At 42.6% G+C, this 14,992-nt stretch overlaps 1 protein-coding gene across 4 annotated transcripts in view; it reads right to left on the reverse strand.

The window, feature by feature from the left end:
* Positions 1 to 14,992, reverse strand: part of ARHGAP20 (Rho GTPase activating protein 20) — a 61,968-nt gene that overhangs the window by 38,929 nt on the left and 8,047 nt on the right. For all 4 annotated transcript variants that reach the window (XM_048294773.1, XM_048294775.1, XM_048294774.1 and 1 more), the window contains one exon: positions 12,767 to 12,852. In XM_048294773.1, coding sequence (XP_048150730.1) covers positions 12,767 to 12,852 — 86 coding nt within the window. Of the gene's footprint in view, positions 1 to 12,766; positions 12,853 to 14,992 lie in introns of those variants that run through there.

The raw sequence follows: 14,992 nt of genomic DNA on the forward strand, positions 1-14,992 counted from the left end.
CACCTTTAGGTACTGGAAGGCTGTTCTAAGGTCTCTCCAGAGCTCTTCTCCAGGCTGAACAGTTCCAATTCTCTCAGCCCTTCCTCTTAGGAGAGATGTTCCATCCTAGTAATCTTTCCTCTCCCTGCTCCAATAGGTTCATGTCCTTTCTGTGCTGGAGACCCCAGAACACAGAACTCCAGGTGGGGTCTCACCAGAGTGGAGTTGAGGGAGACAATCCCCTTCCTCGACCACACTGCTTTTGATGCACCCCAAGACACACTGGGCCCTCCTGGCTGCCAGGGCACTGCTGACTCATATTCAACTTGTCATTGATCAGGACCCCCAGATCCCCTTCCCCAGGGCTGCTTTCCAGCCTCTCACTCCCCAGTCAGTCCACACATCCAGGGCTGCCCCATCCCAGGTGCAGAATCCAGCACTTGCCCTTGTTATTAAACTTCATACAGTTGGTGATTGACCATGTCTCTAATTTGCCTAAGTCTCTCTGCAGGGCCTCTCTGCCTTCCAGGGAGTCAACAGCTCCTCCCAATTTGGTGTCATTGGCAAACTGATGTAAGGGTACCTTCGAGTCCTGTGTCCAAGTCATTTATGAAGACATTGAAGAGGATCTGCCTGCATGTGCAGAGCTTGCAGCTTGCAGCATAAATCTAACCTTGTTTTGGCTACAGGCTAGAGAGGCCACCAAGCAGAGCACCTGCTAACCCTCCTCGCAGTGTTCAGAGACAACAGACTGCTTTTGTATATCTCAAAGGCCAGTTTTGGATGGCTCTAAGGAATAAGTAATTTATCTTTTAGGAATAATAAAGCCAATGAACTTTCAACTTCAGCATCTCTCAGTAAAGCATTTACTTTACCATCACTGAGTCACAGCTTTGGGCTAGAGCAGCCCACTGAGAGAAGCAGGAGCTACTCACATCCTTTCAAGGCTAGTGAAAACAGCAGCTATCTGCACCATAAGAAACGTCTACAGTTCAGCCCACATTATGGATTTTTGCCAAAATGGATTATCAGTCAGGGAAAACATGTCATTTGTGACCAGCAGAGATACCCCCAAAAGCAAGCCTGATCTAGCAGGTATGTTCCTCCACTTTCTTAATAGAGCTTATATTGGAAATCAGGTAACAATGCTTGTACTTTTTTTCTGTGCCTCCTACTCAGACCCTTAAGCTCCTAAAAAGTCCTGTGAGAAGGAACTTCAGTGCCAGCTTAATAGATGCTTTCTTGTATTTTTGCTAATGAGGCAGGACCTGCTAACTGGAGCTTGGAAGCCACGATGGTTTACTGCTGGAAATCCTTTAAGACATCAGACATATTACCCATATTGTGTGGCTAGAGGGTGTTTTGCACTCAGGATACTTAACTTAATAAGGTAGTGAGAACAATTCTTTAACTAACCAAAAGCAGAGCTCCAATTTGGTGTGCAAGAGGTCGCCAAATAAGGTGAGATAAGGTGGAACAAAAAACCCAACCAAATCTGTAACTCAGCAGTGAGTACTGACTCACCTTGCAGCGCTCCTTATAGTGCACCAAAGGGCAATGTTAAGATTTCAGGACTTCAACACAAATTGAATTTCATCATAAATGATAATCTGGATGTGACTTGAACTGTATTCTAGCCAACTTGACACAATCACCCCAGACTTTGTCAAAATAATCACACAAAACAGATCAATGCATTCTGTACACTTAAAGTGAGGAGTGAAAAACTGAAAGAAAGAAGAGCTTTTCCTGTACACTGAAAACAACTGCCCGTGCTTGGGCCTGAACCCAGGAAAATGGAGATAGTCCTGTTCATGCTCCTGATTAATTTAGTTTCTATCATGCTGGCAGCTTATTAAAGCATATGGCTTGAGGAGTCACTCCTCAGGCTAGAACAGCCAGGAAGAGAAAGGAGGCTACAACTGCTCTACACCCATTTGTGTAGACCTACATACAAAATTTGTCAGCAAGGGGCTTTGTCTTTGAACAACAGCTGAGGAACAAGCAAAGCCCTGTGTAGGTGCTTAATCACTTCCTCAAACCAGCTGCAGATGGAAAAGGGAAGAAACAGGGAGATACAACACAGTACTGCACAATAACACTATCTATCTGGAGATGTCCTTGTGATGGCTTCTGGCTTGACACAAACTTACAAGCTGTCTATAGATGGAGTAAGGAGCTGAAAACAGGGATGCCAACAGCCATGCCCATTTCCCATTACTTGCTCAGTCCAGCCTGCTCCATCCCCACTGCCTGTTCAGCACAACCATGCAAAGCCCTGCTGGCCTCAGGGATGAGCATTCACAGCTCCCATTGACATGAACAAGGCAACACACAGACAAGGCTCACCCACAAGGAGCAATCTGCAGCTCAGAGCCCTACTTAGACAGGCAGACATATATAGCTACAGATATATATAGAGATAGAGATATAAAATCCTCTGCATTTTTAAAGGTGCTAACTGCTCCTGTCACTGCCTCCGAACCACAACCAGTGCCCTCGGCAAGTCACCCACATGCTCAGGATCTGCCCACTTCAAATCCTCGTGATCCCAAATATGCACTTCATCTACGTTTATACAGCACTTTATTCTAATAAGTAATAATTATACTTGGAGGGTGAAAGAAAGCACAAAAAGTATCAGCTTGGTGGGTAGGAGTGTTTTCCAGGAAGGTGGTAGGTAAGATGTGGGCCAGAACAAAGTTAGTATGCAGTTGTAAACTTACACTGACTATTTATAGAAAGGACTTTAATAAACAAGCATAAAACTCTCTTAATCACATGGGCTGCCAACCCATTTCTGAAAATCTGCTGCCAATTGATCCCTGCTATGCCAAGGGAGCTTCGTTCTGAGGATGCTGGGCATGTTTGCATGTTGTTATCTTTGGTAAATCTTATGCAGTTGAAGCAGCACTTCGTGAAAACAGTGCAGCATTCCAGAAATAGCAAGTCTATTTTCTGCAGCACTCCTTTAAAGTCCCCCAGGCCATCACCGTTTCGGGTACAGTAGCTTTTGTACCATGAAACAAGTGAGATCTGATTGGTTTTTCAAAGAGCTTTAGTTACTAAGTTTTACAATGCCTGATTCTACTTCACAAGTGTTCTTTCTGGTTGCAGCTTCTTTTTTACAAGTCATGTACTTGAACAAATATGGGGCAGTCACCCCTCACCCCTGCATTTTCCCTAATGGACTGTGCCTGGGGATCTCATAGCGAGTCCTCTGACCTGGAGCACGTATCAGCCTCAGTTCACAGCCTCCAGCACAGGGCTGTCCTCACTCTACCCAGGCAAGCAGCTGGACCTGAGAAAATTATACCCAAGATCAAGCAGTGAGTCCCAATAGGGTCACAGAGACTTCAGACCAAAATGTGCTGCAACCCACTCTCCAGCACTGGCAGGGCAAGCACAAGCCTGGACAATGGAAGGAAGATGTATATTAATTGAAATGGGGAGCAAGTTTTACTCAGATAATTACACAAATTTATGTTTTAGGGCAGAAATCAGAACTAAAACTTTTATTTATAAAATTGGATATCACTTCTCTGTTTTTAAAACCTAGCATGCACATTTTAAGGCAATATATATTGAGAAAAATATTCCAACTTAAATTATAATAGGATTCTAAAAATTGTTTTGTATCATCTCTGCATGATGTCAAAACCTTACTAAACATAATAAAAATTACAAAATCCTCACACGTTTCAGGATGGAAGCTTGGCAGCCTAACTGAAAACAAAGCTGCACTTAAGTAATTTTTACATAGCCAAAAGGACAATATTCTCTGCAGAGCAAGCATGGACTACAGCATGGAGGCTGGAGACAGGAAACACACTTGTGGTCTGGTTTGTTTCCAAGGCTTTTTGTTTTATTTTAACAAACAGCTGCAAGGTGTTTACTCTGAAAATTTAACACAAGGACAAAATTCTCTATTGGTATAAATTAGCACCACACGTTTTGGTCATATTTTGCCTATTTCCACCAGAAAAGAATTTAGGGCAAGTTATTTAAATCCTATTGAAAAGCTCTTGCAGTGTGGGTGTTCTCCAGTCCTGCTATACAGCTCTGCCAGCAGCCAACAAGTTCAAGGGGTTTTGGTCTAAGGCTCCCTGAGCAAGGGAGAGGTTTGGGAGAGGACACATTCACATGCAGAAGTCAATAAAAGCTCTCTGGCCTTTGGAAGAATCAATCCTCTGTTCACCACTGCAGTTCCCACTCATTTTTACTGACTGACATAGCAGCACCACCTTGAGTTACTCTCTCATCCCAGTTGCACCAGGGAAATGCCATTCCAGGCACTGTCTACCCAAACAGATTTCATTGTTCGGACCAAAAAAAAAAAGTCACCAAAAAAAGTGAACTTTGGGGGAAAAAAAGAAAGATAATAAAGAAAAAAATAGGAAAAAAAGTAGGATGAACGAAGGGGAAAGAAAAGGCCAAAACTTAACACCCCAGCTCTACAGTTCTGCACCATCATTGTCTGGGCTTTTTGGAGCTTCTCATGGCTTACAAGAAGCCTGGATGCACAGGCTACCTTTGCTGCTACCAACCAAGCTTCTTCCTACCCGTTCTGAGGTGACATACAGAGGAGCACTCTGGGATCTCAGGTTCACCCATGTCCTACTACAAGATCCAGTATTATTTTAGTAGGGTAACTAAAGGATATTTTATAATATACCCTATATAGTAGGATATTTAGTAGGATAACCTGAAGGGATAAGGTTTTTGTCCTACCTTAACTTTTTTGAGAAGCAGTAATTGCAATTAGGAGCATTAATCCCACTTAATCACAACTGGAACATTTAAAAGCCTGGCTCAGCTCCATTGACTTTGACTTACCTCATGGATGAAACGAAGCTTTTATTCAAAAGGGGTTTTCATATATCTTCTTGTAAAGTGTATTACAAGAGTTCAGCACAGGTCATATAACAGCCAGGAATTCTGGGTTACCAAAAATAGCTAAGACATTCTGCAGATCTCTACAGAAACAAGTAATTTAAAGCTGATGTGCACATGGGGTAAGAAGACTGGTGTGGACATCTTTAGAAATCCCTTCTGGACCACCATGAATGGCTGTCAGTGAGCCTACATGTTTCTGCCAACCCTAACATCTCCAGCTGTATGTCACACAAGCTTAGACGGGCAAGAGTAAGGCACTTGTGTGACCATGTCCTTTCAACAGGAAATGGCATTTTCTAGTTGACTGCCTGGGTTTACTGACTGTCAGTCACCTCACTCACTTAACGGGTAATACCAGTAGGCTGCTCATGGTCTCTAAAAGTTTCACTGCTCAATAGTCCTTCTCCTTTAGGCTCTGATTTTCCCATTATTGAAGAAGGTATTCGGCTAGGTAAGTTTAGATTAGATGTTAGGAAGAACTCTATACTGTGATGGCGGTTAGGCACTGGAACTGGTTGTCCAGAGAAGTTGCAGATGCCCCATCCCTGGAAGTGTTCAAGGCTAGGTTGGATGGAGAGGATACTGGCTTCAGTTTGTAAGGACCACTTCTCTAAGAGGGATGAACAACATGGGTGCCAACATACACAGGAGTATCACTTCACCTGTCCAGCTGTAACAAGAACAAATCTGGCTTTGCTTTGCCTCCAGGGCTTTAAATTGTATTTTGATACTACTACTGCAGCACAGGAATCCTTTTATCCTTTTACAGTGAAGAGATTATATGCCTGCTGCTGCCAGCTATTGCAAGCATAGTAACCCAGATTCCTTATGGACATGCATGGAGCCACATGCACCTGTTTGCTCTCCCATAACTAACTGCCCACCTATTTATTCAATGAGTTTTTCACATAGCTACTCGGTCAGGTTAGTCAGAAGCTGCTGCTCTGCCAGTGATCTGAGCTGAGGAAAAAAAGCTGTTAGAGGATCGCCCACATCTCTACGCCTTAAGATGATAACTACCTGTTCAGTGCTACCAACAGTTATGCTATACTGGGATGTGCAAAAGCAAAACTCCAGAAGTCTGGTAAGCTCTCTGGGCAGCAGAACAGTGTCTAAAGAACAGAGGTACTTGAGAGGTCAGGAAGCCTCTGAGATGATGTCTTTCTGTCATGGGTTTAGAGTCTTGTTCTTGAGGCTTATTATCCTTTATTGGATCTAGCCCCCAGCACTCAAACACGTAAGAATGGGCACAGAAGATACCTAAACCCAGACTGTTATTCCCATGATGTGATTTAAACCCCTCACCAGCAGCTTTGTGCACCACGAGGACACAGCTGGACCAGCAGAAGTAATGCCATATCAGCCTGAAGGAGAGTTCAGCTGGTGTTTAACGCTGGCCCTTGTCAGAGGTGAGGGCACCAGAGGCTGCACATCAGCCTGCACATCATTAGAGCTGTTCTGCTTGTTTACACAAGATAAATGAGCACAAAGCAGTCAGAGCAAGTTGGTCTGTGATTTCCTCAGGTATGCTGCTGCCCAAACTGCTTGGCCAGACTGTCACTTGGCAGAGATTTTATTGTCTAAAATCAGCAATACACAATGGCTGGACAACAGCCGCATTCTGCCAGACCTCAAGGCCTAATCCAAAAAGTCCTTTAAATGGGCTGCAGCCAAGAGCACATGTGGACCCTGAGACATCTGGACAAGCAGAGCCCTTGCACTCATCCTGATGAGCACTGCCCCTCACTGTCTTCATGTTAAAACTGCCACAACTCTCTCCAAAAGGGAATCGGCTTAAGGCGCTGGTGTTAAAATATTAGTCCTTTATTGTAAAATTAATCCCTTATTTAAACTCCAATCCCTCCAAAACCCTGCTTCCAAGCCTTCCTTCTTGTTACCTCTAGTCCTTTCCTTTTAATAAAAAAGCAGCGTATCTCCGAAAGCCGCAGCTCATTTCGATCTCCAGATGTACAAACATCGCTATAAGCCAGTTTGTAGGTCGTAAATGAAGAACTGACAGGTTTTATCAAAAACAAACATATGCACACATACACTCACACAAAACAAAACAGAAAAAGCACAGCAGAGGGGCAGGATTGCCAATCTCCGAGTTAAAAGGCCATCTGAGGCCTCAGAAAGTTCACCTTGTTAACAGTTAATAAAATTTTATACTCAGCTATTATTATGTAAAAGTAACTTTTTTGTGCAAACACATGGTTTAAGAAAGCAATACTCCAGTGTTATAATTAGCTTTAATCAAGCACGAATTAGATACACTAGAAACTGACAACTTGTAGAATATCATCACAAGTAATTTTAATTATGTGTAGTTCCATTAAAAAGGAAGAGCATTAAACACAAAATAGCGATTAAAAAAAATTTACTATTTTTCTACAAATTCATATATGCTTACCTTACATAGGGAAACATGACATACTGAGAGGAGAAATTCAGGGAAGTTCTCATACAGAGATTCTGCTTAAGCAGAAATTCTGATTGAGCATAAAATGTTAAAACATCAAAACTTTTCATGAAATAAAAAAATCTCGGAAAAAATACTGATCAGCTGTTTTGAGACTGAATTAAATCTAAGAATTAGACCCAGAAGCAAAGAAACTTTCATTTGCTTTGGTGACTGAGTCTCTAGGAATAGGATTTTCCCTCCTTTTTGATGACTAGCTGGAGCCAGCTGGGATGGTACCTGTCCATGTCAACTCCCAGTCTGGTTGTGAGCCTCCCTCATCCCGCTGGCGGTGTGCAGCTGCTCCGGAGGAAACTCCCACTGATCACATGTGGAAGGCACGCATGGAAACCAGCACATGCACACAGCACGGCCTTTGCCCTGCAAACTCCTGGGCGAGGCACAACCTGTCCCACGCCACCCCAGGGCTGTGCCCCATGGCGGGGTGACCCTAAGCCGTGCCCCATGAGCCACCAGCAGTGGCACCATGGGCCGGCCAGGCCATGGCGGCCCTGGCCCAGGGTGTCCCTCCTCTGCCTGGCATGGGTGGCCTCTGCCAGGGACAGGCCATCTACAGTCCACACTCCAGCAAATGCCACCATGGTGCCTGGGGGTTGTGCAAGAGCAACACCCACCTCTGCAGGGGCAGACAGGAGAGGAGGAAGGGGAGTCTCTGCATGAGGGCCTCGTCCTGCAGCAGCAGGTAAAAACGGCTGTGGCGCGTGGCCGAGGGGCCTGTGCTCCGTCTCCATCGCCTCACCAGCCAAACGCACCTCACAGAGATCACACTGTGAGGCAAAATTATTCACCAACATGGAAATGACTGAAGAATGAGTGAAAATATCACAACTGAAATATCCACCTAACAAGCTGCTTACTTGCAATGAACTTTTATCCCCTTCCTCCCTGCGATGAGTTTTGCCTGAAACACCAACTACTCATCTTCCCTGTGAAAAAGAGACAGTTAAGGCTTTCTGGCAATTTACATTTATTAGAAGTCTCTATTTTTGTCTTCTTCTAGTCACATAGCTTGGATCATCCACATATCTTCTGACTAAAACCCTGAAAACACAATGTCCAAGACTCTGGGAACACTCTGTGTTTGATTCACGCCAAGTGGAATGTATTACTAGATTACACATATGATCTTCGTTATCTAGGCTATTTAGCCTTTGGCACAGGACCCCTAGAAGATGACATGCCAGAATCACTTACTGTGCACTGGAAGAAGGAAGAACAGCCTCTCTGTGAATGGCATTACCTCTATGTAAACAAGGGGAGAAAACACCGTGGAAACTTGTGAAATCTTCTGTTTTTACCTTCCACTTCTTCAGCCATAAAAGTCACATAACAAAATTGGATAGGGGTAACATTTTAGGAATTTCCTTTTCAGGTTCTTTAGGGATTTATTCATAAACTTTCTAAAAAATATCCTTTGGGGTTTGTGGTGGCTGATTGACCTGTGGTACAAGAGATAGAGAGAGTTCTTGGTAAGACAGTCTCCGGTGCCAAAGACTTATGGGTTATGGTGAGGGAAAGGAGCCTCTCCCAGGATGCCTTGTTTGGTTATGGTAATATACCTCAGTTCAGCTTCCCCAGTTGGCTCCTGGTGCTAGCCACACCCCTGTACTTAAGCTCGAGCTGTCATGCGCTCAGGGTCATTTGCCTCTAGACCCCTTCGCAAGTTGTAGCAATAAACTGCTTTCTGTGGAACTCTAAGCAAGGACCCTTCTCAGCTCCTTGCCATCGGCTTAATATTACTGGAGCCATCCCTGCGTCTGTGTGCTCATGCACGTGAGCCACAGAGCCATAGGGGACTAAGTAATAGGGGTTTTTAAAACAGCCTGTGCTTCCAGCTTACACCAAAATAACATCATAAACACACTCCATACTGTAAAAAAGAGTTGTTACATTTTCAGTATTTTAACACCTTTACTGTGCAGAGTTACAGATCTATAAATGATCTTCCAGACTTAGAAATTGTGAAATTATATTTCTTAGTTTCAGCATGTAAAAATATCACTTTCAAAGATCTGTTGAGGTGTGCAATAGAAAAGTGGAAGCTGCTAGCGACTGCAGCACAGAGTTTGGCTGTCCCTGTCAGAGATGCAAGCAGAAGATTACTAATGCAGAGCAAAAACTTCAATTTTGTCACATGTGAAAATTGTTTTGAGGGACAGCAGAACAAAAGCTGAAAATTTGACTTGCAACAAGTCCTTATTATTCTGTATCAATTATTTGGGATGACAATACCTGATGCTTTAAATCCAGGCATCAGACATTTCTGTTTCAAGCACGTAATTTGTATTGCACTGAACTATATCATTAAGTTGTGCAGGTTTCACTAAAAGACACCAAGAAAAAGTAAGAGGAAAATTACAACTGTGGAACAAGTCTGGGGACAAATATAACTAACCCAAATCCTTTGCTGATTTCATACACGTTAATGGAGTTAACAGTCGAACTTATTTTTTCTGCACCTGAATATGAGCCAAGAAGAATACCAAAAGCTTACTTTTCCAATACATTTCTACAATAACCTTGCTCAAAATGCTTCTGAAGAGTACATCTGATAATGTGGAAGAGTCTTTACATGGCTATTCATCACAATTTTGTGATGAAAAAGAAGCTGTACAGAAAAAAAGGAAGAGAAACAAGAACATGTGGCAATGGTGGTCTGCACATTTTCATCTCATGGATGTAAGGGCCCAAATTCCACTATAGTATCTCTACTATTACTATGTTTCTCTTCTGCCTGCAGGTACAAGTCAAGTGAGGTGTGGATTACAGCACCATTTCCCCTTTGTGCACCACCATGCCATACAGATATCCCCAAATTCCTCTATAGGCCAAATATCATGTAACTTCTTCTATATGATTGACAAGGCAAGGCAAGATTTGTAATGAAAGCTGAATGTTTATTAAACCAAATTATATAGCTGGAGAAAAAGCTGATGAGCTTTTAAGCATGCAAGACTTTCAGACTTACTTCTCTTTCAGGACTGGGTAAGAGGACAACGGCACAAACAAGCACCTGGTTTTTCCAGATAGATCATCTTGCCTTGCTCACATTCTTGTGTCATCACAGCAACGATAACACTACCATCAAAAAGCCTTAGTCCTCTGAATGCCTAAATAGCCATCTCCAGATGTCACAATGGTTTCTTTGAATAAATAGCATTAATAAACTTTAAAATGCCCCAGAGTAAGTCTGTCCAAAGTGCCACTACGTTTTATGAAAGTGCCCTGTATATAAACCAGGGACACGTGACATATAAAGTGGTATAAAAATACAAACTGACTTGGCTTCTAAGTATTTCCTGCCCTTTTAAACTTTGCACTTGTTCATTAATTTCAACAAATATTGAGGTGAGCCAGCTGCTGAGGTGAGAGTGTTCAAATAAATCGCTCACAGATGTTTGTTAACTTCAGATAGGCGCTTTATTATCTACAATTCATTAATCAACCATTAACAAGTAAGTGTTATGGAGTCCCAGTATTAAGGTTCACTGCCAGAGAAGAGTAATAGATTTTGCAGACTGGCTGTGTCTATAAGAACTAAGAGCAGAGACAGGTCTGAGGTAAAACATTTGGAGGAGATTAGAAAACATAAGAAGTCATTTCGTTGCTCTTCAGCTCTCCTTCAGAGAAAGCACTTCACCAGAGTTAAGCATTTACACAACAAAACGAGTGGAAAGATCAAACTCATCCATCAGTTTGGTGATGAAGAGCAATGTGCTTTGCACAGCCAAACAAGGAAGTCAGGCACAGGTGAGAATTGCTGCTCCTGTGAACAATAATAAACACCATCCAAAGTGTCACCCTCTAAACTGAAAGACTCTGAAGCTACAGAATCACCTGCTCTGACTTCAGGGTCCTCGACTTCACCCAATACCTCTCTCAAAGGCCATAGACTTCAGTTCAAAACACAGAAGCAGCTAAATTGTTGCATGCCACAGGCAGAGTACAGACATGACTGAGGCAGCATCCATCCATGTGAAAACAGCATCGTCTGTCATGCAGGATAGGCACTGCCTTACTGCAGAACAGGGCAATGCATTCCCCTCTTTGGCCCTCTCCACCACACAGTTTCTGTCAACTGGCCTTACAAAAGAATCCTTTGACACACTAGATTTGGAAATAATTCTCATATGGGCTATACAAGCAAGACACTTTAAAGAAGGCATAAAATTCTGAGGTGAAAATGTATTGTGTATTGCACTGGGTGTCTCTCCAGCTATTTCTGATTTCTGATACTTATGGAGCAGGCAATAAAATAAATTTTAAAAGTATAATTGAAGAAAAATATTAATGTCTGAATACCAGCAGGTAAATGAATTTTGACTTCCTTATTTTTCAACTCTGATTTTTTCACAGAATACTTTCACAGGTTTCTGAAATACTGTGAAATTCTGCATGATGTCAAACAAGGTATTAATTAAATCAAAGACAAAAAACTTTCCAAAGCTCATATACTGATTACTTAATACACCACAGAGTAGGAGAAAATATTCCTTACAAAGCCATACTTTTATTTCCCTCAATAACATTTCTTCGTAAAGAGCAATACACAGCTGGAAGCACTAACAGCCTACCAGATGGTTCACTTCTCGATAAACACGTTTTCTAAGTTTAAAGTCTAATGAACTGTAGTGCAGGGAGAAAAAAGTTATGTATGCAGAGCGGTTCAAATGGCAGGTCAGGGCTGGGGCTGGACAGGGGACTAGCTCCACAGAAACTTCCATTTCTATGGTGGCTTTACATTGCAGAAGGGAGGGAGAGAGGGAGGAAGGATGGCTGATTCTGGCAGAAGACAAGGGCAAAAAAGGCTGAATGCTTAACACCCACATATTCAGCCCCACAAGTGCTAATACCGGACAGGGGAAGGCTGTGATCACCAGATCCTGGCCCACAGCATTGTCCTGAACCAGCAGGTGCTTCCAGAGCCCTGGAGAGCCTGTACCATGCAGCAGGCAATGACAGAAAAAACTTAACCAAAATTAAATTGTGCAATTCTACAACTGCAATCCTGAGTTATGCCAGACAATGTGTAAGTGTCCAAGGCAATGAGCATTCATCCATCTTCTTCTGCCCATTCCATCTCCGCAGCAGGCAATCACAGCCAGTCACAAACTGTTCACAACTGAGCAGCCCAAATGTCACATGCCCGGCTGCAAATTGAAGGGCAGCCCTGCCCACCCAGTCAAGTATGAACAGCTCAGTGTGGCAGCACTGAGGAAACCCCCTCTAGGAGATCAGCTGGTGCCTGGGCTGGTTCTGTTACATCTTTCAGCAGGCTTTATAGCCATGCAGCTACTGAGGAGCCTGAATTGTGTTCAACAACCTGGTGTGGACAATAGTTCAAAAATATTTCAAGTTTTGGGCTGAGAAACTGCAAAACAGTATAGCCAGCAAAACTCACTGACTCACCTTGAGGCCGATCTAGATCTGCTGAGTGCTTTGACAAAGATCAAAGATGGTGCAGACTGGCGTCTTTGGGCCAAACTCTTCATTTTCTGATTGGAAAGAGAAACAAAATGAAATCACGGATGAGATTCGGAACAGTAACTGCATGCATACACAAACTCCAATTTCAGACCATGGGAAAAAGGAGAACTTGTTGCCCTCAGCAACCCTGGAGGGGGAAAATATCACATGGTAAGAAAATCAGGAGCATGACCAGAAAGCCCATATAAGGAAAAGCTGAAAATTAGTGTCTACACACAGATACTTGAGGTACACTGCACAAATGAAATAAACACCTAGAGCTGGTTCTCAACCACTTTTTGTCCCTTAGTAATTTATTGTACTATAATTTATCATATATTCAGGCAGTGGTTTAAATTTCAAGCACTTCATACATTTCTGCGTCAGATCTGACATTCACCGTAAATTAAGGTTTGGATTCTACCCACCCGACCTTACATTCTACATTGGGCTACCCTTTTTAAACAAATCGTTAGAGATGACAGCATTTTCCTTCCCTACTGATCTATCTGGAGCATTATATCTTGCCCCTCAGTAGTCAATGATGACATTTTTTTCATTCCTGATTATGTCTGAGAAAAATAAGATAGTGAGAGGCAGGACAGTTGTTAGCACAGAACTAGGAAGAGAATGAGAAAAAGGAAACACTCAAAGACAGAGAATACCGCAGGGAAAAAAAAAGACAAAGCACAAGGAAGAGATTAAAATGTCAGTAGCTAACAAGGGAAGATGGATTTCCATTCAGTGAACACTACAATAAAAATACTGAGCAAATAAATAGCACCATATTCCCTAGAGGTAGAAATTTTCAAAAGCACCCACAGGAGACAAAACCACACATTTCCCTGAACTCAAATGTATTCATCACGATGTATTCACTCTCCCTCGTGCCGCCAGAAGCAGGACTGAGTAGTCCTGGCCCTAACCCTGGAGGGCTGCCTTGAACCGGTTGTGCAGCCTGCTGCCAAAGGTGCATGACCTCTCCTCTCACTGACCCTCCACCAGAAGGGTGACTGTTACCTTACTTAGCTCTAATACTTTTCAGAACAAACTGGTGAACAAAAGAACCGGGGTCAAACTCCTCCTGACACCCTGACAGGACAAAATCCAGTGCTGCAGTGGTACCTTAACACCACCCTGGACACCACTGAGAGCTCACAAACAGGTGAACCTTTGACAGTCATGAAGTCTCTGTTCTCAGCTAATCACAAAGCACGACTCTCTTCCTTCGTACTAAAAATAACCACTTACTACCAGGACAAATATGTTAAGACAGTCAGATCAACTGATTCTTCTGCCAGTGTATGTGCTGGATGTGACACACATTTTGTTTGGGAAGGTGCACAGTGTGCTCCCCTCGGAGAAACTGAACTGTACATATTTTACTTGCTTTTGACAAGTGCATTTCTTCTACTCACTGCAGTCCATCTGTTATTGTGTCATTTTTTTGGTTCTCTCTTTATTGATGTAGAGCATGCTTGTTTGTTTTGTCAGATACTCAGTTACAGCTATTGTGCAATTGTTATAAATTCAACTGTGTAATTTCAATTCACCTTTAAAAATTATCCCCTCCTCCCTATTTTATCAATAACCTTCCCAAGACTAATAAATTAAGTCTGGGAACATTTAGCTGTCTCCCATTGGACTGTAACTGGATAATAACAGATTACTAATAAAAGAGATGCCCATTTTTAATAGTTTTTAAATAAATAAATAAATACAATAAATTGTGCTAGTGAATTAAATCTGTTTGTCTTACTGCTAGCAAATCTGAAAAGCTGTTAGAGGTTTTAAAAGTAGCATACCTGCAGACACAAAAAGAGATCTGTGTAACAATGCGCTGTAACATTGCTACAGAATACCAGCCACACATGTCACACAACAGGCAGATTTCAGGAGTTTATATAAAGCATCAACTCCCAGCAGGAAATTTACTGCAATTTACTCATTACTGGGCAGGTGGCTTTTGGCGGGGTAAAAACTGGAGCATCTAAGCTTCTGAAAATGCAGTGGAAGTTTGGTTACATTTTCAAAGCAATCTTCAGGTCTGAAAAGAAAGCCACTGCAAAAAAATGCAGCATTTTAAAATCTATGGCAACTACAGCATTTTTTTTTTCGTGCTTGGGTTAGCAGTGTTGAATAGTGCCTGTGCCAGCAAGATTCTCGTCT

This window comes from Corvus hawaiiensis, chromosome 2, assembly GCF_020740725.1.
Source record: "Corvus hawaiiensis isolate bCorHaw1 chromosome 2, bCorHaw1.pri.cur, whole genome shotgun sequence".
In the NCBI taxonomy this organism is placed as follows: Eukaryota; Metazoa; Chordata; class Aves; order Passeriformes; family Corvidae; genus Corvus; species Corvus hawaiiensis.